This window comes from Panonychus citri, unplaced genomic scaffold (genome assembly GCF_014898815.1).
Source record: "Panonychus citri isolate SS breed McGregor unplaced genomic scaffold, ASM1489881v1 Contig00111, whole genome shotgun sequence".
In the NCBI taxonomy this organism is placed as follows: domain Eukaryota; kingdom Metazoa; phylum Arthropoda; class Arachnida; order Trombidiformes; family Tetranychidae; genus Panonychus; species Panonychus citri.
Genome location: NW_026515516.1, coordinates 1,298,221 through 1,315,563, shown reverse-complemented (window position 1 = coordinate 1,315,563; position 17,343 = coordinate 1,298,221). Strand labels below are relative to the sequence as shown.

At 31.0% G+C, this 17,343-nt stretch overlaps 1 protein-coding gene across 1 annotated transcript; it reads left to right on the top strand.

Annotated features, from left to right (window-relative positions):
* The first annotated feature begins 2,004 nt into the window (after nucleotides 1-2,004).
* On the top strand, nucleotides 2,005-15,879 carry LOC128389790 (adhesion G protein-coupled receptor L3-like). Its single transcript, XM_053349417.1, is given in 7 exon segments — nucleotides 2,005-2,832; nucleotides 3,079-3,129; nucleotides 3,424-3,616; nucleotides 3,782-3,891; nucleotides 7,473-7,802; nucleotides 7,805-10,763; nucleotides 13,416-15,879. Coding segments are annotated over 6 exon segments (3,270 nt in total). The 5' UTR covers nucleotides 2,005-2,705; the 3' UTR covers nucleotides 10,264-10,763; nucleotides 13,416-15,879.
* The last annotated feature ends 1,464 nt before the right edge of the window (nucleotides 15,880-17,343 follow it).

Here is a 17,343-nt window from a genome sequence, read left to right as displayed (position 1 = left end):
TTACTTCATCTTCTCTTTGTTTTCAGTTCATCATCATCAACCTCATCATATTATGCAAGGAGGTAAATAAATTTCACGGTCATTTTGTTGATAATTTACCTTTGCCTTCATCCTCATTATCCTCATCATCTTTTTTTTCATATTATTTTTTTTTCTTTTTCGTTTTCGTTTTATTTTTATTTTTATTTTTCTTGCTTCTGAGTTTTGTTTTTCTGCTTTAAACCTTACCATTTCAACCATGCAATGAATAGTAATGATATAATATAATATTTGAAATACGTTATCATGATTATGATGATTCTCAAATCATTTCTACCTGTAAACCCTTTCATGTTTGTTTGCATGCATTTGCATTGAACCATCAATTGAACTTGCAAATAAAATTATATACAAGAAAAAAACAGCAAGATTCATGATTAGATTATCATTATCATTGATATATTTTTGCTATTAATCAGTTCAACAAGCCAGTTTCAAATAATAACCATGATAATCTTTGGGTAATCATTGAATAATATATTCAACAATAACAATAATAATAATAGTAAAGGATAAGGATGATAAATGTAGCCAAATGTTAATGAATTTACTTTTAACGTTCACTATCATAATGATTATCAGCATTTGAATTGATTTTCATGATTACCTTTATCATCAACATTATGGTTTTTACTTTTCTTGTGGTTTCATGATAAGTGATGATGAAAATAACAGAGATGAATCAAGAGTAAAGGTAAACATGGAAGAGAAGATGAAAATTTGGTAACAATTTATGATCATCAAGATAAATAATAGTAAATGAGAGGGAACCGAGAGCAAGAGAGAGAGAGAGAGCTGATGGTGAGCTTGATGATGATAAAGGATGATGAGAGGTTGAATTGGGTAAAAATTACATTGAGATTCAGTGGTGTTTGTTGTTGTTGTTGTTGATTGTAATCCAATGGGAAATATAAAAATAAAAGTAAATGGATGAAACTTAATTACTGATCAATTTGTAGCTCATCATTATCATCATATGATGATAATGAAAAAGGGACTTTAATGACAATAAGATAACAATTGGTAATTGTAAGGAAACTCAATTGGTAAAATGTTTCTTCAAACGTTTTACCTTTCGCCTTATCATTATCATCATCATCTTCTTCTTCATCTTCATTTTCATCCTCAGTATTTGGTTCAATGATAATTTCATTTGACACTATTGTCTATTAGCCTTTGTTATCTATTTGGTCTTGATAAAAACTCACAAGATGATGAGGATGAGGAGGAGAATGGGAAGACAAAGTCTCTCTCTCTCTCTCTCACTTTTGGTGGCAGGAACTTGTAAAGAAAGACAAAGGAAGATGAAGAAAGAGAAAAGTTTTGTTTTTTTTTCTTGATTTCTCTCTTCTTCCTCCTAAGGGAAACTGATAAGTTACCAGAAAAAGTTGTCGATAATGAGGATGATCCCTTTGATGAAACAGAGTCTCCAGAGGTCAATAGTAACAATATTTGCTTACACATTTACCCAATCAAACACCTTTCATCATCATCCTCATCCCCTTATCTTCATCATCACTGCAATTCTTTCACTTCCTATCCCATAGATTCATTATTATCTCTCATCAGAACAACACAACCAACAGAGAAGCAAAAAAAAAAAATTCTTACCTTCTGAACCTTATTGTTTATCTTTCCAATCCAAACTCAACATCTTCACAACACCCATGAGATATTTCCAATTCAGTAATCTATTACTTCCTCTCATCATCATCATCATCATCTTTACCTTAATAACAATACTAATATTTAATCGAAGTGATAACTCTTGTTATCTCAACATTTCGATGAGAAACAATTTCTCATAAATGTAAATCGTAATTTCCGCTCAAATTGGAATTCCACCCAACCGGCAGATGGAGTGACTTTCGAAGAAAAAGTAAGAGGGAGACTAAGGGAAAAGAGAGAAAGAGAAAAGGAATTTGTCTCTCTTTTCTTTGGTTAAGTTTATTCACCAAACGGATCTCAAGCTGTAAACATGATAAGTGGTGGAAACTATTTCATTGTTCATATCTAACTGGTTTCCTTTCTTTTCTCTTTCTTTTTTCTCTCTTTTAAAAATCTTTGTGACTTGTTTTCGATTATATTTTTCTATTCTAAAGAGAAAAGAATTTATCTCTCTTTTTTTTTATTTTCTCTCTTTTTTCTTTTCTCTCTCATCCAATGATCCAATGACTTTTTCCATCATCAACATCATCTTTAATTGTTTAATTCTGACTCAAGAACAACAGACTGTCTTCTTCTTCTTGTTCTACTAATTGTTGATCAATTTTTGTTTTATTCTTCAAAAAGAATATTCTTTTTCTTTTCTTCTCTCCTTGTATCTTCTTGTTTGGTGGAAAAAAAGAATAATTTTTGTTCTTTTCTCTAGTTGTGTCTCCATCTTTGTGTCTGTGTTGTGTTTACTTATTTTTCTTTTCTTCGGCTTATTCGGTGTTAATGTTCTTAATCCGGTCTTATCTTATTAACTCTAGTGGACAATTTTGTGGGAAATTAACATTGACCAAAATGGATTCATCAATTACCATGGACTAATTACTAATTCCATACATCCACTAATTGATTAATTTCAATCTAATTGTTTTTGTTTTTCTTCGTTTTTTTTTGTTTCTTTTTGTTTTCTTCGGATATTTTGTCCAAAATCTTTATTCTTCTTTCATTCTCACATGGCTTATCACCATTTCTGTGTCACTTTATCATCTTTAACACTTACACTTGCTTTCTTACTTCATTTCTCACCGACGATTTATTCAAATGCTGCCGAATTGTTTCAAGATGAAACAAGAAAGTCTAGTAAGTTTGACTCACTCAATTTTTCATTCAATAGATTGTGTGTAATTTCAAGTGTAGTATTGTGATCAAGAGATTATCATTGATTCATTGTTCTTGTGGAAATTTTTTCTTCTTTTCTATCATTTTTTGTTTGTTCATTTTTCTAATATTATTTATTCATTTTTTGTTTATTTTTTTTCTTTTTTCTCCCATTTCCCTTTCCTTCATTTATTTTACCTTTTCTGTTATTATTTTCAAACCCATTAGTTGTTTCTGAAAAATCTTTACCATTACGACCTCCTGTCCGGAATGATCGAGGTAAGATTTTAATAACATTAGCAATTTAATTGCGTGTCTATGTGTTGACTGTCAATCAATTGGATAAAACAACAAAGTTATATTATCATTGTTACTTTGTTTTCTTCATTTTCATGGGTGAACATGAATCCGGAACTTGAATTAACCAAACAAATTGCTTAATTTGTATATTTGTTTCTCATTCTCTATTTTCTATCATATCATATTAGTTGACTAATATTTTCTTTCTTTTGTTTTTATTTTCTTTTTCATGTAAATTCCATGATGATTTTTTATTATCATAATCTCTCTCAGGTCACATCGAGTATAAAACAACCTATGCCTGTGATGGAAATGTTCTGAGTCTCTCATGTAGACCAAATGAATCAATTCATTTAGTTCGAGCCAATTATGGTCGTTTTAGTTTAAGTATTTGCAATGATGGAGGTAAATTGGACCTTCGAGTAAATTGTATGTCATTTAGATCTTATCTTAACATGCAAGACAGGTAAGTTTTCTGATTTTCTTTTTACCTTTATTTATATTTATCCCCATGTTGTTTATTAATCTTGACAATGAGAGAAAACTAAACTCTTCTTCTTCTTATTCTTGACAGTCTATATTAATTATTAATCCATAATATTATTATATATTCTTATATTATATTCAATAGATGCTCTGGTAAATCAAAATGTAATGCTACTGTCTCAAGTAATTTGTTTGGTGACCCTTGTCCAGGAACACCTAAATACCTGGAAGTTCAATATCATTGTGTACCAAATTGTAAGTGTCCTTTATTTTTATCTATTGTGTCTATTTACCTGACAATAACTTTTATATGTACATATATTCATATATATTACCTATTTATGGGATAATCATTGTGATACCTTTTTCAAAGTTATAAATAAATAACAATAGTTAGAAAAGGGAAGAAAAAGATTAAGTAAAAGAGATTGAGATTTAGATGATTGAGAGAATTAAAATATTGAGATGATGATGATGATGATATTTTGTCACATATATACACTTTTCCTCTTGTCCATCTTACAATTGTGTGTATGTATGTGTGTGTAAATGTGAAGATGTCTTTGGGTTAAGGGGCTTATTTTACCAATGAAGATGATGTATTCTCATTGTAAGATGAAAGATATCCTCTAGGGAATAAAAGAATAAGATAAATGCTGATATACATATTATGCTGATGATGATGATAAGTATTAAGAAAAACGAAGAAGATACTGAAGATGGAGAATACAATATATAAATAACAATAACAAACAATCATTTCAATGATAATCAACTGACAACATTATCAACCTTTTGGTATATACATGAATACATTAACGATGAAAGTTCAAGCCTAAAAGGTACAATTTTCACACAATCAGATGACAAACTTTCACAATCAAAGGAGAAAAAAGGTCAGAATGATTGCCGGATGATTGTGAAGAAGATTATGTTGACCATCAATTTAATCAGTTACTCTCATGAATTATATTAGTAAATGAGAGAGACAGATAGATAGATGGATGGATAGAAGAGAGAAAAACATTTCTACTTAACATGTTTTACCCTATCAATTTTAATCCAACTCTCTTAATCCTAATCCCTACAATTATCATCAATCAGAAAATCCTTCCTTTCAAGAGTATTTCTCTCATGATGATCTTGTTTCTTTTCTTATTTTACAAGAAAAGATTATCAAAAATCACAGAGAGATTTAAACTAGATATTAGTTAGATGTCTCTCATCATCTCCTTATGTTTGTTAAGTTTGATGATCTTTTATCAACAAACAAACAAACAAAGCAAAACAATACATTTACATCACCAGAACAACAACAACAACAACAACCTCACCTTATTCATAATCTCATCATGCATAGCTGAAACTGAATAACTATGTTACTTGTTCATCAAATGACTTTTATTCAGTTGCAGTCGTCATCAGAACTTTTTTTTGCTTCTCAAGTGTGTCAACCACATTAGCATCAATTTAATGTATGTGTAGTATGTGTGGTGTATATAAATAATATAATTGTAATAATTGTAAACACAATGAACTGACCAGTCTCTCTCCTATTCTCTCTCTCTTTCTCTCTTTCCTTTCTCTCTTACTGTTGATGTTGATTAAAGTTAATTGAATCAGGTCAAGTGAGTTTGTTGTTAGTTAATTGAAGACGATGAAGAAGAAGAAGAAGTAAATTGTAACTGGTTATCATTATTATAATGATAATGATAATAATCATAACGAATTCACAGTTAATGGAAATACAAAAAAAGTGGGAAGTTATAAGATGATGATTATTGTTGAAGATGAGAGCATGATAGAGTTGATAATGATGATTAACATGTCTCTGTGTGTGTGTGTGTTTTTATGTACCAATATATTGATGATTTGTATTTCTTTGCATACAAATTGAGTAAGCAAAAAAAAATCACCCAAAATGTTAATCTAATTGACTGAACACTAGAAAGCCCAGTAAACCACAGCTACTATTTAGTTATAATAGTTAACAATCAAGATAAATTAACGTTGATTTAACGGTTTTACTTGAAATCATCTCTCTCTCTCTCTTATCCAGTGTATTAGTAACATTGTATTTGTGGTGGTGGTTTAGACTAATCTAATTAAAATTGACTAGATTGACAAGTAGTACAATTTAACATTTAGAATTGGTTGTTTACTGTATATTACATGTTGTTATCATTATGTATTTATTGATGCTAATATTTACGTTTAATATTGTTGTTACTTTTTGCTGCTGTTTCTTCATCATACATCGTATAAATGTACTAGAATTAAATGTATTTATATGTACTTATCATCATTATCATCAGCATTTGTTTGTATACTTGGTTGATTTTCCGTATTTATACACTTTTCTGTCTATTTTTCTTTATCTCTCATTCTCTCTCTCTCCCTCCAACACACATTCACAATTGTATTGAGTTAGTTACCATGAAAATGATGATTGAGAGATGAAAGATGCTCTAGGGAGAAGGAAAAGAAAAATGAAAATGAATGATGCTACTGGATGATGATGATAATGATGAAAAGGAAGGAAGAAGATGATGAAACTGAAGAAGACAAAAAAAAACAATATAACAATAACAAACAGCATTTGAATGATAATAATAACCAGCTGACAGGATCGTCTACCTTATATATAAACATACACAATACATTGACATGAAAATTTAAGCTTAAAAGTTGAAATTTTCACACAATCAGACAAACTTTGAACCAGAAAAGGTCAACATGATGATGGTGATAATGATGATCAGTTACATTCAAATATATTATTACATTATCGCAAACATTACATTTTTTTACGTATCCTCATCAATTTCAACTCTCTCTCTCTCACCATCATCATCTTAATCCCCTATTATTATTCATCAGAAATCCATTTTTTTCACTGATTGCATTTCCTTATATTATTATCACTATCATTATTGACATTGATCTTGATAATATAATCATCATCATCATCATCAACATGATCTGCATCCTTCAATTTTTTCATTGATCATTTTCCAGGGTTGAAAGATTCTCGCTTTTCTGTTTCAATATTTGTTTCTATCTCTTTCTTACCTCTAACACTTTGCATCATTTTTCTTCATCAATATTTTCCATCTTCTTCTCATCTTAATCATCTCGTTTCTTACGCTCTCCTTTACTTTTCTCCTCTTCTTTTTTTTCTTGATGAAAAGAATTGGGAACAAAAAAAATCACATAGTTGAAAAAGAGATTGACAGTATCATTAACTAACATTAACTAACATCATCCATAATAATAATGATATTAAGATGCAACTTTGCTCGTTGACACTTGAAACAGTTGCTCTAGTTGTTGTTTACTTTGTTTATCACTTTGATTACAGAAAAAGTTAATGAAAACATATATATTCAATGTGTGTATTTTTGCCACTTGATGTTATCATGATAATTGACTTACCTTTTTCCCACCTTACACATTAAGGTAGATAGAAAGAGAGAGAGAGAGAATGAAAGTCATGTAATCAAAGGTCATTTTATTCATATCATCACTTTTATTATTTTCATTATATTAAGATGATAATAATAAAATTCATGATACTAAATGTATTTAGTTTGAATAGTGAAGGCGTTGGTGTTAATCATTTTCTCACAGTTATGGGTATTATCACTAAATGCAACATGAAAATGATGTTAAGAAATGAACATGTTAGTGATTAAGATTGCAAATTATGATATTATGTTGTTGTTATTATTACCAATTTGTTTTTACTCTAAAATTTTTTCATTCTTTTATTTTTGTTCTCTTGGGTATCATCTCTTACCTGGCATATTCATTTATCTGTTTCCATCTTGGTTCAGTGGCTCCAACATCGTCTTCATCATCACCCTCTTCCTCGGTATCATCTTTACCATCATCCGTATCATCATCATCATCATCATCATCATTACCGTCATTATTACCAATTACTTCAACAACCCGACGACCACCCTTAGATGCAGCCTTACCTATTGATGCTCGAATCCTGAGACCGTCCACTAAACTGATCGATCGGCAGATTGAATCATCAACCACCTCCTATTACGCACCATCACCCTTACCACCCCTGCAACCACCACCATTGCCACCACCACCACCGCCACCGTATTCAAATAATAATAAAAATGATGATGGTTTTCTGAAACACATATGATACCTAAAGCAACAAATGATTACCATAAACCACAAGTGTATCATAATACATATCCATCATCCATATCAAATGTTGGTGATGTCTTATCAACTCAAAATAAACCTTCAACACAACCAACAACAATTGTCTTCCGTCATCTTCATGAGGATAATGTTTTCTCACCTAAATGTGTTTACTGGTCACCTAAAGCATCTGATTGGTTGTCCGATGGTTGTTCAGTTGCTTCAACTAATATAACTCATACTATTTGTCAATGTGATCATATGAGTTCCTTTGCATTATTAATGGAGGTTCGTTCACCATCATCAGCTGATGATGTTGATGAAAGATTGTCCAAACTTCAAAGTTTTTCATCTAGCCAAGCATTGATAATCAATTCACGGGTTATTGGAGAGACAATTGATCATGATTCACTGTCTCCATCATCTATAGTAAATTTTGCCGATTTTCCATCATCTCATAATACACCTTTACCACAACCGATAACCATTGTTTTCCGTCATCTTCACGAGGAAAATGTATTCTCACCTCGATGTGTTTACTGGTCTCCCAAAGTATCCGACTGGTCAACCGATGGTTGTTCAGTTGCCACCACCAATTTAACCCATACAGTTTGTCAATGTGATCACTTGAGTTCCTTTGCTTTATTAATGGAAGTTCATTTACCACCATCATCATCTTCATCGTCATCATCAACATTTAATTTAGATGATGATGAAAGTATACCCATTAATTGGTTACGATTAGTGGTCATCATTGCATCTGGAATCAGTGCTTTGTGTCTTTTGTTTATCTTAATGATTTTGTACACTATCCATGGAGATAATCGTGAAGTCCTTTCCATCCATAAAGATCTTTGTCTAACATTACTTATTGTTCAGGTTACCTTTTTCATTGGAATCTTTCAAACAGATAATTTACTCCCATGTATCCTTTCCGCTGGAATACTTCACTATTTCTTACTTTCTTCCTTCTTGTGGACATTCCTTGAATCATTTGACCATTTTCTTAATTTAATTGAAGTTTTTGAAACAATTAAAACAACCAATCGTATTTGGTGGTATTATTACCTTGCTTTTGGAGGACCAGGTCTTGTTACCTTGTTATCACTTTTCATCAACCCTCACTCTTATGGATCTGCCAACTATTGCTGGATAAGAATTGATATAACCCTTTGGTTAACCCTTGTGGGTCCTTGTGTACTTGCACTGATCGCCTCCTTTGTATTCATTTGTATATCTGGATTCATTGTTTGCCACAATAGCGCCATATCAACAGCTCTAAAAGGCAAAGAGCAATTAAAAGTTGAAGATATTCGTTGTGGCCTGAAATGGATTACATTTCTACTTTTATTCCAGTGTATCAATTGGATTACCTGCTATGCCTATTTAACTAATCAAACTTCAATCCCATTGGGATTAACTTTCGCCTGTTTCAATTGTTTACTTGGATTTTATTGTATAATATTTTGTATCATCCGAACCGATTCAGTTCAACATCATAAAATCGCTCAACATTTACCTCTAATGGATTGGTGTTTTGATGGAAGTGAAACTGTAACTTCAACCAAAGAAAGTGTCTTCGTAGGATCAACACACAATGGCTTAAATCACAATCATCATCATCATCATACACATTCATCAAGTCTTTATGGTCCCAGTCCAGTGATACCGGTGGTAACTCATGTAACAACACAGGTTTCACCCTATTCTGATGGTACAATCAGAACATTTAAAACATCACATATAATCAATAATACACTGGCACTTTACGAGTCAATTGAATCACCGCCACCACCATTAGCAACATCGTCATCATCAACATCATCTACAAATAATAGTGGATCTAATACTTTAAATAATTTACAACAATTAAACAATCGTCCACAAAATCATCATAATAATCATATTGTAAATAATATTCCAGCAACATCAACTGTGGTTACATTAATGGGTAACACTAATGGTACCACAACATTTTTATCTATGTCACCATCATCTTCATCTTCATCAACCGGAGGAATAGCAGGAGGGAATCAACAGAAACAACATCATCAACAGCAAATTCAACAACAACATTTACAGCAATTACAACAAAATCAACTAATTTCATCTCAACAACATCATCACAATAATATGTCTCTTGGTGTTTATGGTCAATCAACAATGCCACATACTAACAATTTAAATTTAAACAATTCAAAGATGATAATCGGAGGAGGATTAGGAAGTAATCGTAATCATTCATCATTAATGTTAAACCAATCACTTGGTCTCTATGAATCGATTGAACCTCCATCACCAGAATCATCACCGACACCTTATCATCACACATCTCGTAATCAAATTTACCTTGGCCATGGGTCTCTAAGTCAACAACATCATCAACAACAACATTTAATAGGAACAACCTCTGGAAGAAAACATAGAATGCTGATTCCATCAGATTTTCCTGTATAATAATAGAAACACAGACCAGCATAATTACTGCTATCTAATTGCTATAAATATAATAATTATTGCTACAAGAAAATTGAACAAGTCATGATGATAGAAATTTACAGTTAATATATAATGATGATGATTTAAAGTGTAAATCAACTCATTCCAAACTGCCTGTTGATCTTCATATACAATTACCATCAACACAAAACAAAAACTCAATAACTCAATTGGATTGAAAAGTTGAACAAGAAAATTACGATTTCCATGTAATCTATGAACAAGTCAGGCTACAATTTCCACTGCCGATGGATTTTCTGGTTACTTTCCATCATCTTCCCTGGAAAAGTTGATGATTTATCTTTAATGAGGGACAATACCAATAATCTGTACTCATTTATACGATAACTCAATTCAAGTTAAATTACGAATGACCAATTACCTGGAACACGCTGAGGGCGGCAACTTTTTGCTCAGCATTTTCAATACAATAGTCAAACCAATCACTTAATATAATGGTAAGTTTAAAGTTTCCTGGTTGATGTCATGTTTTCAAATAGCGAATTGATTGTTGTTTGTACGTATTCTTGATTCTGATTGTTGTTAGTTAATTACTTTTATATTATGAGTCTACTTTTTATGTATATATTTAGTCATGTTTATTCTAGAAAAATTGTGTTTTCGTTTTCATCCTGAAATTTAAGGTAAATCAGTTATTCAATTGCTCATGAATTTATCTCATTCATTAATTCATGAAAAATTGACTCTATCCATGAGAGATTCAGATGATTAATGTAATGAGATTCTTGTTGGTGTTTCTATTTTGTCAGTGTTTTGTTTCTAATTCTGATTCCTGTTCATCTCTCATGAGATTTTAACTTTTTTTTTCTTCTTTTCTACTCCAACGTTTTTTTATCATCATCTTTTTACCTCTCTTCCTTTCATCTTTGTTCACATTAGTTATAATAGTAGAAAAATATTCTTACCTTTGTCTTTCTTTGTAATTCCGTCTGACAAAACTTATGATGGTACCTAATATATATATGAAGTCAAGGGGAGTAGGTAGGTAAAAATTGCAAAAACACGTCTACGAGGTGGCCCCTTATACTGACTTTTTATCCGCCCCGTCTATCTCATTGAAATTAACTTTTTCTCTCTCTCTCCATCCTCTTCATTATCCTCATCATTTTCTTGTTTCTTCTTGCATTTCTTACCTGGAGGCCCTTTTACGTTTTCCTTTCTTTCTCATAGGCTAATTACCTTTGCAGGTTTTGTATCTTGCACGATTACTTTATATACACTTACATACTTTATTTGTACTCTGTTAGCCTCAAATCAACTTCTCTCTCAGGATCCGTTCGTGGTTAACTCCCTTTCTCTCTCTCTCTTTCTTTCTTTCTTTCTTTCCTTCTCTTTTCTTACTTTCTCATCTTATTTTCTGTGTTTAATCAATCTGCTTTCTTTCTGTCTCTTTCTTTTCTTTGTCATCCATCTTATATTTTTCTTCTTACCTTTTTCTCCATCATCATCTTCTCTTTTTATTATTGATACTTTCTTACTATTCCACCACTAAAAAACACTTCTATTCCCTCCCTTTAAATCTTGACCAAAAAAGACGTTCACTTTGGTATTAAATTAACTATTGACTGACTTTTGCCTCCTTTGTATTTACTATTATCTTTTTATTTATTAGGTAAACCCAAAAACTTTTTCTTTTACGGTTTTTTAAAGTTACAGTTGTGAGCAATTAAGAAATGATTAAGGAAAATATAATTTAACTATTAACATAAACTATCGTTTATTACAAGACTTACAGATCAATCATCATAGTTAATTAAATTATCCATCTTTTCAGTGAACCATGTCATTCAAGTAATTTCCCTAATTGTGGTTTAATTGTTTATTAAATAGCTTCAATTTAATTACAATTACAAAACTTACGATACAATTTTTCCGACTCTTTATTTTTTTAATTGCTCGAAACCTTTTTAGATTTTACCTTAATAATAAGTTTCAGATTAAATGATAATGAAAAATTTGTTTCTGATATTTATCAATGAAAATTGATGAGGAAGATGAAGATGAGAGATTTGATTTCTTCTGTCTCTTCATCTTGAAATACATGTTCCTCTTATGATCTTCATCTCTCTCTCTCTCTCTCTCTCTCTCTCTCTCTCTCTCTCTCTCTTTCTTTCTTTTTTTCTTTCTTTCTCTAACTCAACATTTTATCATCAACATCAGAGTAATCATTTTATATATGTAAGGTTGGGTCTAAATGGTTGTTGATTGATAAGATTCAAGGCCAATTAATGAATTTAATTTTCAAGTGAATTACTTGGTTTAGCCAGTAACCCTAACCCTAAGTAACCCTCAACTATATAAATGTATATTAAATCTTTCTCTCTCAATATCTTCTCTCTCACTCTTTATCTTCCTCCTTGTCTTCCTTTCTATCCATCTTATTTGAAACACTTACACATCGAGATAGAAAGAGAAGAGAAAAAACAGCCTGGAAAAGGAGAAGAAGGAAAAGAAGATATGATGATAAATTCTTTTGCTTTTTTACCCATAAACATAAGACCCTCTTGATGCTGTGTACCTGCCTCTTTGCTCACTTACCTTTGCATCTCTCTCTTACCTTCATTCTCATCTTTATCATCTTCATCTATCCATCTAATGAATGATTGACGGCTTGAGACTAACTAATGGCCATTCAAGTGTGTTTTTTGCTTGATGATTATGAAGACGATGATGATCAGGGAGAAATAAAGAGAAAAGAAAGAACATGAAAAAACATCAAGATATATCAAGAAGAAGATGAGAATGATGATGAAGAGAAGATAATAATAAGATGATGATAAAATAAAGTGAAAAGAAAGAAGATTAAATTGGGCATCAACTATATAAATTGACCTGTAACATGATGTAAAAAAAAGTAAAGACTCTGATGCTTTCCGGTGAAATCATCTTCATCTCGGACTTTTTTGCTCCATCATAATTATCATTTATTATCTTCCAACTTCTGTATTATTTGAGTAATACTTTCATTCATGATATGAATTGATTCATCTTCACAAACCATTAAATTGACCTCAACTTGATCTGTATAATCATATATACTTGCAATCATAATACTTATCTGATTTTTTTTTACTCTTACCTATTTTTAGACTGACGACCAGCATTTCTTGGCCACAAAAAAATGATACTCTATGGCCTAGATCAAAATGATTAACTTGCTGTCCAAATGTCAAAGTTATCAGGTTGACCAATAATTGGAAAGCGACTTTGGGTTGATTGTTTATTGTCACAAAATCGCCATATCAACAGCTCTAAAAGGCAAAGAGCAATTAAAAGTTGAAGATATTCGTTGTGGCCTGAAATGGATTACATTTCTACTTTTATTCCAGTGTATCAATTGGATTACCTGCTATGCCTATTTAACTAATCAAACTTCAATCCCATTGGGATTAACTTTCGCCTGTTTCAATTGTTTACTTGGATTTTATTGTATAATATTTTGTATCATCCGAACCGATTCAGTTCAACATCATAAAATCGCTCAACATTTACCTCTAATGGATTGGTGTTTTGATGGAAGTGAAACTGTAACTTCAACCAAAGAAAGTGTCTTCGTAGGATCAACACACAATGGCTTAAATCACAATCATCATCATCATCATCATACACATTCATCAAGCCTTTATGGTCCCAGTCCAGTGATACCGGTGGTAACTCATGTAACAACACAGGTTTCACCCTATTCTGATGGTACAATCAGAACATTTAAAACATCACATACAAGCGCTGACACTTTGTAAAACACCAACACCAGAAACTTTTCTATCAATTTAGTTCACACTTTTTTCACCGGAGGAAACAAGCGGTCAACCATTTTCTCATCTACAATATCTACTTTCCATTGGACGAGTGTTGTTTCCATCCACACACTAACATTGTGTTTATATTCAGTCAACAGTAGCCAACATTTAAATTTAATCATCAAATTTACCTTGGCCATGGGTCTCTAAGTCAACAACATCATCAACAACAACATTTAATAGGAACAACCTCTGGAAGAAAACATAGAATGCTGATTCCATCAGATTTTCCTGTATAATAATAGAAACACAGACCAGCATAATTACTGCTATCTAATTGCTATAAATATAATAATTATTGCTACAAGAAAATTGAACAAGTCATGATGATAGAAATTTACAGTTAATATAATGATGATGATTTAAAGTGTAAATCAACTCATTCCAAACTGCCTGTTGATCTTCATATACAATTACCATCAACACAAAACAAAAACTCAATAACAAATTGGATTCGAGGAAAAGTTTTACTCTGTAAAATAATTTATCATCATCATCACTTTTCCTCCGGTGAAACTAAAGCTTGTAACTTTTCATGTCCCTTCGTCAACCTCAACCTCATCTTCATCTTCATTTTCATCTTCATCTTGCGTCTCTTCTCAAAGTGATGGCTGTGAAAACAATAACAATTCTCTTCTCCCTTGTCTCCTTCTCTCTCCTCTCTCTCTCTTCAATTTTTTTCAGAGAGTGAAAGAGAGATCGCCTTTCAAGAATTACTTTCATTCTGTACATCTTCTCTCTCTCTCTCCCTACTCTCTTCTCTTCTCATCTCTATCTTCATTCTTTATGGAGTCAACTACTTTACGCTTTCTTGAGTCTGAAATGCAATGTGAACTTGAAACTTTTCACAAGGTCACAGGGTTATTTCTTCTTCTCTATCCTTTTCTCTTTCAATCTCCATTTTCTTTGTTCAATTTTTTTACTCTCATCATCTTTATTATTGTATTTTGATTGTTGCTTGACACAAAATGATTTACAAATGGAATATCAAAAAAGAGCCAGAGGAAAAGGTTGATTAACCAATCAATTGATGAACTTTTACAGAAATAACTTTTTACATATAATATACAATATACTTATCTTCATCGTTGATGATATCGATGATGGACTCACAATTAAGGAAGAGAAGAGGAGGAGATGATGATGATACTTTGATGACAATCAAATCACAATCTAGAATAACAATCAATTTATACAGAATTTTGCTTTCTGCTGGAAAATTTATCTCCAACTTTACTACAGATGAGAAAAAAACAAATCACCGACATCAAATTACCGTTTGATTAACTAATTGTCTTTCCAATCAAAATCCACCACAACAATAATTATTTTTGTCTTCTAATTGGAACACTTAATTTTTTTTTCTTCATTTCTACACATCAACACAATGGTCAATTCAAATTTAAACCATCATGAGATTAACCATCAAATTGATCTAATTTGATTAGAATACAAATTTTTCTCCTTCATCTTCCTTATCCATCTCTCTCTCTCTCTCTCTCTCTCTTCCGCTTCCTTTAATGTACATATAAGTGTGTCCTCTCTCTCTCCATCATCTTGATTGTGATTAACTCTTCATCTAACTCTTTTCTTTTCTGCTAATAATTTAATTGTAAATAACAATAATTTCAATTGAAATGAAAATGAAAGACAACAATTAATTGTAAATGATTAATGATATATAACACAGAGCGTTTTTTTATTGATCTCAACACACTGAATAACAACAATAAAAGTAAAAAATTTTTGTTTATTATCATAACAATTTAATGTAATCATTTCTCATTTGAAAAGCCTTCTTAATATACTGAAAACCATCAAACAATCATAATCAACTTAATCATTAACACAATCATGTTAAAAACTGTTTTCTTATTGCAATCATCTCGTGTGAGTGAGTGAGTGAGTTTTTTTTTCAATGAATTGATATTCAGGTAGGAAAAGATTACGATTAAATGTGAAAAATGATTCTAAGTGTGATTTAAGTTGTTTCTTCAACAATTTCATCTTCTTTTTTTCATGATTAACATTTCGTGACACCAAGAAATAAAACATGAAAATCTGAATGATTTAAGAAAAATTCTGATGATGAAGAGGAAGTTAAGTGAATGATGATGAGGGATGAGAGAGAGAGAGAGAGAGAGTGAAGACTTTCATCTGTAGTATATTTTCACCACCAAGGTAACCATCCAGGTAGAAAATGGTCTTAATATGAATTCATGGGAAAAATGATCAAAATTGAACTTTTTTTGCTTCTCCGATCAATCTATTAATACTTCATTAATCAACAATCAACGTAACAATTTAAATTGATATGGAAAAACTCATTCGATTGTTTTTTTTATTATCATTATTATTTCATGATACATATTGATGAGAATATGAGATTTTTTTATTACCATATTCTAAATAATTATCGTTAATAATTCAATATTTTTTTTTCTCCTTTGACTCTGATTCATGACGATGATTCAGTTATTGCATGGTAAATATTGAATATCTAAAATTAGCATTCTAATTGTTGAAGATTTATTAATATGGAAAAAGTAACAAGCTCAGAATAGAAAAGGTTTTGAGTGAAAATCAATCAGATTGATTTTGGAAGATGATACTTATCATGTATGGAAAATAACAATTAACGATCAGTGGCAATTGATTATTGATTATTGGCTTTTATTCATGGATGAATCAAATTTGAGGTCACATTTTCTTTGATGTCAACTCGAGGAAAGGTCAATCGTAGTCTTGTTGATTCTGAGGTCATTTCGTAAGTGGGAAACTTTTTTTTCATGGTGATAATTTAAATCACTTCCATTTAAGCAACACTCAATCAACTGTAATATTATCAACAATTAAGTACATGTATATGATTTAGCTTTGTTAAAGTAAAAGGTTATTAATTGGCAATGGTAATTTTCAGTATTAATGCAATTAAATCATTAAACTCCGCACCTTAGGCTTGTCATTAAGATGAACAGATTAGCTCTTGTCAGGCCTAAATTAATCTTGATCATTAATCTAATTATACACCAAGAATCATCATCATCTTCATCATGATATCTTATCAGTTGAGTTTTCATTTTCTGAGATGATGTTCATTCAATTCATTTTGATTTAACATGATGATTACAAATGATTAAGTCTCATTAAAACTTTTCACTGGTACATCATGTAAACCATTATACTTAACATTTAATGAGAGTTTATTTATATTAAT